We start from the raw sequence: 9281 nt of genomic DNA on the forward strand, positions 1-9281 counted from the left end.
TTTTCCATGAGCAGGCAAGAAGGCAACACCTTTTGGCAAATAAATGTGTAGTAAACTTACACACTGACATGTTTGCATTCTGTTCAGGCAATATTGATAGCACTCAACTAGACTGTGCCAATCTTCTTACTGAAAGTTAGGGTGGAGTCGCCAAGCCCTGGTAGGGTAGATATTCCAACATGGAATCCTGAAAACCCCCAACATTTGGCACACTGTGGTGCATTCCAAAGGCAAAGCACTTGACCTTTAGAAGCAGTTAAAGACCTCTGTGCAACAGTCATGCTGCAGATGTGGTTAAACTTGACTCTGCCTCCAGGAAGCAAGAAAAAAAGTATTAGAAAAAAGTCAACAGGGAGGTTTTACAAATGAATGAATGTTTCTGTCTACTAATCCTGTTGGCTTTTTTCAGTATTTGCCTTATCCTGTCTTCTGCATTTGCTTTTCTGCGAAGACCCTTATTAAAACTGACAATTAAAGCAAGGAAATGTTAATCTGCAGATTCCATGAGAAAAAAAGGAAATTAAAATGGCCATGTATTTTGTACTAATCCCAAAACCTACAACAGTATTGATTCCCATATCTGCCATGCTCATGTGGGTGCTATATGAGAAGGACCCACAGTAGGGCATTCCCAAAGGCTGTTAAAAGCACATTTGTTTGTTTACTCTTTCCCTCGACTGTGGGTAGAGATGCTCTGGCAGTTATACTGTTTTCAGTGTGTCTCCACCTCTGTACTGTGAATGTGGGGACACACACAGTGTCAGTCAATTTCTGCCCCCTTTTATTCCAAAATCTGGGATTTTAGAGATCTGATGCCTTTCCCCTTTAAACCAACTTCACACAGACTTCAAAAGCGTTTGGCCAAAGGTGGGAGGTGAGCAGCTTCCTCTGGGCCCAGAGGAAAGGAGGAGGAAGCAGAAGAAAACAGACTCGGCCTGGAGGTGCCTCGCACTTTACCCACCGCTTCCACCATGTAGGAAGGGGGCAGGGGGAGCCATGGGGACCACCTTGGCAGCACACAGCAGGAAGCATGGAGGCTTCTGTGTGAGGTGAGGTGCGAGAGAATGATGGCTTCCTTCACACGCATCCTCTCTTCAAGGCTCCTGTTTGCACTGTTTCCCTCAGAGGTGCCAAAACCATCTCACCTCCTCAGCTGCCCCTTTTTTATTGTAAAACTTTAGTGTAATAAGAGGGCACCTAGTCACAAGCTATAAAGGAAGCTATAAAGTGCCTGCACCCAGAAGCGAAATCTGAACACATCTACAAACGAGATAAGGACAGCGAGTATCTGTGAGGGAGGAGGGGGAGAGGTTGACTGTCTTGATTTCAAAACTGTTTGGTCATCACTACCCTGCTCCACCACTGGTGTGTACATGGATGGAGTCAATACAATAAAAAAATAAGGATGCATACAGCTCGGTGCAGGTTCATTTCAAACCACATCCAGACAAAAAATTCTCATGGATTTTTAAGGACATTACTGTGCATGTAGCCTATGTAACCTTCAGTTAGACAGACAAACTAACAAACCAAAGATCAGATACATACACACCACCTTTTGTGACTGAAATTGCAACTCTGTATTAAACGGACTGAACCAAATATGGCACACAACCAAATTTCTCTTTTCAGGTAACTCCCTTCCCCCCAATATCTGCAAGTACGCCATGCTTTCTACACATTTCAACCAATATCTCTTTTTCATTCTAGATTCTTTCATCCCTATCCGTAACATGAAATTAAAAATCTCATTTGAATGAGTTGTAAGGACAAATGAAATAAATCTTTATCAGATTAATTGGCAATAATGATAGTAGGGTTTTTTCCCAACAGAACTAAAAATCAGCTTCTCAGTCTCAATTGGCAATATCTTCAGTGATTCTCAGGCATTGGAATCACAAGTCAGAACACAAAGCGTGATACTCTTCAAATCCAGCAAGGCAAACCAAAAGATGACCTGGTTATTTGGCTGTGAACACAGAAGTTACCTACAGCAAAGTGTTTCTACTAGCCACACCTGGAGAAAGAACAGGTTGATCTGCTGATCAGTTGCAAAAACTCTTCGAAGCTGAATTAAAAAAACACACTTAAACTGATCCCATCAGGTTTTACAGTAAAAAGGTATAGGGTTTCACTGGTGTTGTGTGCTCCAGTTTTCAGAAGAGAACCTGCAGAACAGTGGCTGTGTTTCTTCCCATAGCCTCACTCACAGGGTCAGACATATGACTGGAGAATATTTTACTTGCAGGATTCCCAGAAATTACAGCTCTGGAGCGCATAACTAAAATCGAGGGGGAAGCTGTTTTATCGGTCCTCAAAATCAATGAGCTACAGAATGAGCCCCTTGTTTTATGCTGGCCATGCAAATGGAATGTTATATCTATTGATCTAAAAAAACCCAACCCACTGGAATAAAACCTTAACTAAGAGGAAAGCACAAACAAGCTCTTCCCAAGTTTCTGGAAGACCACCTAGAGAGCTCACTGGGGTTCTTCACAGAATGCCAGCCTAGATGGACTTCGGTTTAATCCAACAAGGTGCTCCTTGTGTTCTTAAGATAAAGTGCATACCCAGAATCAACACCAATTAATTCTTCCTTAACTTTTAAAGAAATCCTGAGTGTGTACTCTTTTGTTACTTTAAAATACATTAGTGGACCATTGGGATTCCAGTTAGTAACCTCCTCCCCCCAAACAGTCAATGCTGCAAGACTAAGGTCAATCCATCCCTGACCTACAGTGTGCTTGTTTGTGCTGCTTTTAAAACCTAACACAGTAAGCCTTTGCTGCCTGGTTTATCTCGCAGCAGGATCTAAATGTGGGGCCCTTTTTTTCAGTTAGTGAAGCAAACAGAACCTCATCATCACAAACGTCCTCATTGCTGAGGGAATATAGAAAGGGCAGTAAGTGCACAGCTCCCTGAGAAAAGAAATCTAACAAGGAAAGACCAATCACACTTGCTGGGGCCAGGAAGAAGTTAGGCCTCCAAGAGCCTTGAAACAAAACACATCAATCCAGAGATGCACATCTCATGTTACAGCCACATTGCCCTCTTCCCACCCAAGCACCTAACGATGTACACGATTTTGATACATTACCATTGTGCTAATACAATGGTATTTTATTTTTATTTTATTTTATTTCAAATATTTCTATCCCAACTATTTCTGCAAATATACTCCAGGCAGTTAACAGTAACAGAATAAAATTAACAGAATCCCCTAACATTCAACAGTAGTATCCATTTAGCAAATTCCAGCAGCACCAAAACAATAAAGAACTGAGCTAACAAAAATTACACAATTAACCAAATACTTTGTAAAAAGCCAGGTCTTCATTAACCGTTTGAAGCGGCATAGTGATGGGGCCTGATGGACCTTACCCAGCAAAGCATTCTAAAAGATAGGTACCACAACTAGGGTTGCCAGGTTCAGGGCCTGAGACTGATCCTGTATCTTTAGGAGAAGAGAAAGTCAGCCAAGTGCATGTGCTCTTGCAACACTGTAATGGGAAAAACCACAAGGTAGAATTCTCCCTTCTCCCTGGCAACCCTAACCACAACAGAAAAGGCCCTATCCCTACCTAATGCCAGTCTCGCCTGCTGAAGTCGAGGGATTTCAAGTAGGGCGCAGATTATTATTGGTGTGTGAGGAGAGAAACATATGGAAAAATACAGTGCCTAAAGCACCTAGTCCCAATTAGGGTTGCCAGGTTCAGGTCCTGAGACTGATCCTGTGTCTTTAGGAGAAGAGAAAGTCAGCCAGATGCAGGTGTTCTTGTAACACTGCAATGAGAAAAAGCACAAGGTGGAATTTTCCCTTCCCCCTGCACACCTTTTAAAGATACAGAAGACCTCTTGGTTGCCAGGCCCGGCCTCCAAGAGGTCTTCTGTATCTTTAAAAGTTGTGCAGGGAGAAGGGAGAATTCCACCTTGTGGTTTTTTCTCATTACATTGTTGCAAGAACACCTGCTTGGCTGACTTTCTCTTCTCCTAAAGATACAGGATCAGTCTCAGGACCTGAACCTGGCAACCCTAGTCCCAATCCATTAGGGGTTAAGACCAGTGCCTTGAACTTAGCCCAGAAACTAACCGGCAACAGTAGTATCTTTTCATACAAGCAAGTGTGCTTTGCCCCCCACAAGCCTCTGGGTCTTCCACAAGATAGCCAAGAATAACTGATTCAGTAATATATATATATATATATGTATATTCACTAATAGGCAAAAAACCTTGGGGCTTAAGAACGTACCTATAGGCAACAGCTATTTCTATCAAACTTTAAAAAGCAGGGAAATTGAGCACCTATAGTGAATGCACCAGGGGAGCAGGAGACCTGACCTCCTCTCTGAGATGTTGTACTGCCCTACAAATCTGTAAAAATGCAAACACAATTTGGGTTGGTCTTTCACCGTCCAATCCACTTCCTGTGTAGCTTGGAAGAATTTGGTAACATGTGCCTCTGAGCACATGTTATGGTGATATGGTGATCAACATTAATAACGAACAAAATTATTTATGTCTCTGCTAGTTCTCCACAGTGTCAAGCAGACATAAAGCACTCATTCCCATTAAAAGAACCAAGAAAAAGTGGGGACCAAGATTCAATGAAACATTTTATTCATCATGCTAAAATAAAACATTCCATAATCCATTTTTTCTTCATTTTTCCCCAATTTTTCAGAAAAACAAAACAAAAAACACTTCAAAAAAACTTTTTCTTATCTTTTCTGGGGGTTTTCTGGGCCTTCACATCTCTAAGCAAAGCAAATTCAATCAAGGCAGGGGAAAGACCTTGGGAACTCTGTTGTTAAAACCATCCCAAATATGACCATCCCCAAGAGTAAACCTCCCTGCACTTGGTGAGATTATTCCTGAGGAAATATGAGAAAAGTCTCTAAAGCTGACACTTTGTCTGGTGGGAGTATTATTGACTACTTGCTATTTCAGATCTGTATTCCTGAGATTAGAACCCATGTCCACCAGTGTTAAGGTGGAATCATTACTATCATCTAAAATTATGCAATAGCATCTATTTCATCCCAGCCTTTCCAAACCTTTGGGTTGCCAATGTTGCTGGACTACAACGCAAATCAGCCCCAGCCATCATGGCCAATGGTCAAGAATTATGGAAATTGTAATCCAGCAAGACCTGGGGACCCAAAGGTTGAGAAAGGGTGAAAGCAGTTCAAGATAGGTTCAAGGAATGACATGTGAAAACAAACTGGCCCTGGCCTACATTCTGAGTCTGTACTAGTGTACTCTTAACCCAAAAGCTGCTTGCTCAGCAATAACAGTTCTGGCTGTTTTCCACCAAGATGCTTAGCAGTAAAGCACCGTTTGCAAATTGTAGCTTTAAGGAGACCATATAGCTCAATTAAATGGGGGCTACTTAAGTGAGTGTGCTTAAAGCAAGGTACCTATGCACATCTGCCCAGGAATAAGCCCTCATTAACACAGTTGGACTAATTTCAGTGCAAACCCAAGATCTGGCTGCCCAAGGACAAGATTCCCCACCCCACATTCCACAAATATAAACTGACGAGACTGGCAGTTGAATCCTACTTCAACACTGGTGACAGGACAGTGTTCTCTACTACACCTGAGGGTAGCTGACTTATTTACACAGTTACGTCCTCCTCCAACACCTTGCCACTCACTCCTTACTTCCCAGCATCTGCCACCCAAGTCAGCCATCTCACTCTGCCTAATGGTAGGGATAGCCCTGCTTCACAATAAGCATTCACCAGTTGTGGATAGCGCTGTGGAACTTAACCAAAGAGCCACATGCACAATGGGGAGGAGGTGATTTTCAGGAATGTGAGTCGTGGCCTTGCAATGCATCTAAACTTTTACAAGCCTATCCCACCCCTACAGGAATCACAGGCTGAGTAAGGGTATGACTCAATTTATTTACAGCATTATCAATACACACAGTGCTTCACAAGACAGATCTCTGACCAGAGACACTATCATTCTAAACATTTAACAAAGGGGGGGGGACAATAGAGAGAGAGAAGAAAGATGAAATGAGGCAAAAGTAAGATGAATGTGTCTTTATTTCAGGGAGAGGTTTAATTTCAGATTAGTTGCCATGGGAAACTCCACCTCACAACACTTTCTCTTTTTTTGGCTGCTGCTTCCTGTTCTTTTAGGCTGTTACTTTCTAAATATTAAAGTATAAAATAGCACACTCCTGTTCACTTGTACCTAGTGACTGGGACTAGGTACCACTAGTCATTCATAACCACACATTCCATCCTGTTATCTTATACAATGTAAGATTAACCAAAACCAATGTCTGTAAAAGTTACACAGATTTCTACCATGCAATTAAAGCCACAGTTCTGAAGCCAGTGAGTACTTCCAAGCTATTTTGCCTACAATCATGAGTTCAGGTATTTCGAAATAAACCCCATTAAGCTCTGTCCGACTTACTTCCGATTAAGCATGTATGAAATTGGGTTACTATTGCTTCTTTTTAAGCAAGTGATCAGCGTTAATTACTTTAACATTCTCCCATAGGATACCCTTTCATATACAACAGATGAAGAAACGGCCACCATCAATAGAATAAGTCCTATACATTCACTACAAGTCTCCTTTTTTAATTTAAAAAAACAACAATCCAGATTTGGTTGAAAGTACAATACTGTAGGCTTATAGGTTCCTTTGCCTGTTACAACATTATTATTCATTGCAAATGTATCAGTTAACCTCACCTGGTCCAGTGGAATGCCCAGGAGATCACTCAGCGGATGCAAGAGAGTTGAACCTGTGGTCCTATAAGAAATGCTGCCTACTTCTGCCATCCTGCATGCTTCTCTTAGCTTAAGACTCCCCTTCCACACTACCGATCTAGACCACAGCACGGGCGGTGTTCAGGCAATCACTCTTTGGCGTATACACACACACACATACCAGGCACGTGTATTTCAGACCAATGCGGCCGCTTGCGGGTTGAGGCTCCGCCTCTCTCTCGACCTCTGATTGGCTGCCTACGACTCCCGCCTTTCTCTTCCTCATTCGCAGCAAAAACAGCATCTTTCACCCGAAGAGGGAACGTAGTGACATTGCGCGCGCGCGGGCGCGTGGCGGGCGGGGCTCTGGCTATTGTTCAGCGCCTCAAGTAAGTTCTTCAGGAAGGAAGGAGCGTGTCCTGAATTTGCACTGCTCCTCAGACTGCGGCCGGGCGGTTTGAGCTGGGTGGAGACCCCACCGCAGGTTTTTAACATAAGGCGTTCCTTTTTTTTAAAGGATTTGCTGCTGAGTGGAACCTGTTTTGCCTGCAACGACTTGGTGCACAAGGACTGATTTCGACAACATCAGATGTTGTGCGCCAGGGCTTGAAAGTCTGCCCTAAAGTCAATCTCCGTCAACCTCCCACTCAATTTCACACAGAGCTGGTTGTGGTTCCTAGAGCTTTAACACTCTAAGCATGCTCAAAGGCAAACTCTTTCTTTTGTTAAGAACCGTGCTGGACAAAAGGCCCGTTTAGTCGAATGTCCTGTTCTCACAGTGGTCAACCAAATGTTTAGGAGATGCCTAAATGTAAATGTACTGCCTTCAAGTCGTTTCCGACTTATGGCGACCCTAAGAATAGGGTTTTCATGAGGCTCAGAGGCAGTGGCTGGCCCAAGGGCACCCAGTGAGCTTCATGGCTATGTGGGGATTCGAACCCTGGTCTCCCAGGTCGTAGTCCAACACCTTACTAGATGCCTAGAAGCAGGGAATGAGCACAATATCCCTCTTCCCGCTTGTGATTCTCAGCAGTTGGTATTCAGAGACACATTACCTCTGACAGTGAAGGTAATACATAGTCGTCATGGCTAGCAGCCATTGATATGAAATAACAAGGAAATGTAAATCCAACCTACAGAAATGAATAGCAATAGTAAATTGGGTTTGTGTATGTGGGTCTAAAAATACTGATATGAAAGTTAATATGAAAGTTAAAATAAAGTGTCTAACTTTAATCTCAAATAATTAATGTATACAGTATTATATATATAACAATACAGGGAAAATACCACTAAATAAAATGTCTACGTTACTGATATGTATAAGCAGTAGTACAGTGGCAAATTTAGAAGTGCAGGGTCTTTTCATAATAGTCACAGCCTTGCCTTCTCACAGCGTGACCCCCAACTAAGATTATACAACCTTCTAAGATTATAGAAAAATCTGGCCAGGCTTGAATACTGATTTAGAAGACTCAGAAGAGTCTTAGAAGTTGCGAATACCCTTCCTTTCATGCTGATTGGCTCACAGGATGCTGGAGACATAAGGGTCTTCTGGCACATAGCTCCCAAAAAGTAAGGGGTCCAAGACCCCCTGAGACTCTGGATGACTAGGCTCCTGCTGGGAGGAAGGGCAGGATATAAATCAAATAATTATATATATATCTCAGCTGTTTGCGAGCTGAGAAAGACAGTGACATCTCGCGTGTTGGGTTTGGACCTAACATATAATTTGAGATTAAATTTGGATACTTTTATTTATTTTATTAACTTTAGCAGCCATTGATAGCTTTATCTTCCACAAATTTATCTAATCTTTTAAAGCTATCCACGTTGGTGCCCATCACTGTGTCTTGTGGGAGTGAATTCCATAGTTTAACAATTTGCTGTGTGAAGAAGTCAGCCCTGAATCTTCCAGCATTCAGCTTCATTGGATGGCCCTGAGTCCTAGTATTTATTTATTTATTTAATTTATATCCCACCCTTCCTCCCAGGGCGGCTGTATTATGAGAGATGAAGAAAAACTCCTTATCCATACATAATCTTCTACACTCCTATCATGGGCCCGTGATTTTTTTTTTCTAATATAAAAAGCCTCAAGTGTTGTAAACTTTCATGTGGGATATTTCTTCATAGTTATTTCCTCACGTAGATGTTATTTCAGTGCTTGGGGTTCTGTAAATGAATAAGTTCCGGTGTTAAGACTTGGCAAGGTTTGAGGGCAGTTGAATGAGAATGGGGTACATATTTTGAGGCAGATAGAGTTGCTACCCATCACAAGTGTGTGTGTTACAAGTGCATTTGCGGAATATAGCACCCCCAAGGAGGATTGGCCAAGAGAAAATGCGGTCTTTGGACCAAAAAAGGTGTCCACCCTATAGGTCAAAGCCATTTGAATTGCATCTGGAAATAAACTGTAAGCCAGTGCAGATCTTTCAGCACAGGGAAAATATATTCATTCCGGCACACACCGCTTAATAATCTGGCTGCTGGATAATGAACCACCTGGAAGTTTCCAAATGCTTTTCAAACACAATCTGAGGT

At 42.3% G+C, this 9281-nt stretch overlaps 1 protein-coding gene across 4 annotated transcripts in view; it reads right to left on the reverse strand.

Moving 5' to 3' along the window:
- MBOAT1 (membrane bound O-acyltransferase domain containing 1) overlaps positions 1 to 6954 on the reverse strand; it is a 39434-nt gene extending 32480 nt beyond the window's left edge. For 3 of the 4 annotated variants that reach the window (XR_009758740.1, XM_061593192.1, XM_061593201.1), the window contains exon 1: positions 6720 to 6954. Coding sequence is in view for 3 of the 4 variants with exons in the window: in XM_061593192.1 (XP_061449176.1) it covers positions 6720 to 6809 (90 nt within the window). In the remaining variant the exon portion in view is untranslated. The remainder of the gene's footprint in view (positions 1 to 6719) is intronic. The other variant, XM_061593183.1, reaches the window with a different exon arrangement.
- Between the last annotated feature and the right edge of the window lie 2327 nt (positions 6955 to 9281).

Source organism: Rhineura floridana, chromosome 1 (genome assembly GCF_030035675.1).
Source record: "Rhineura floridana isolate rRhiFlo1 chromosome 1, rRhiFlo1.hap2, whole genome shotgun sequence".
Classification (NCBI taxonomy): Eukaryota; Metazoa; Chordata; class Lepidosauria; order Squamata; family Rhineuridae; genus Rhineura; species Rhineura floridana.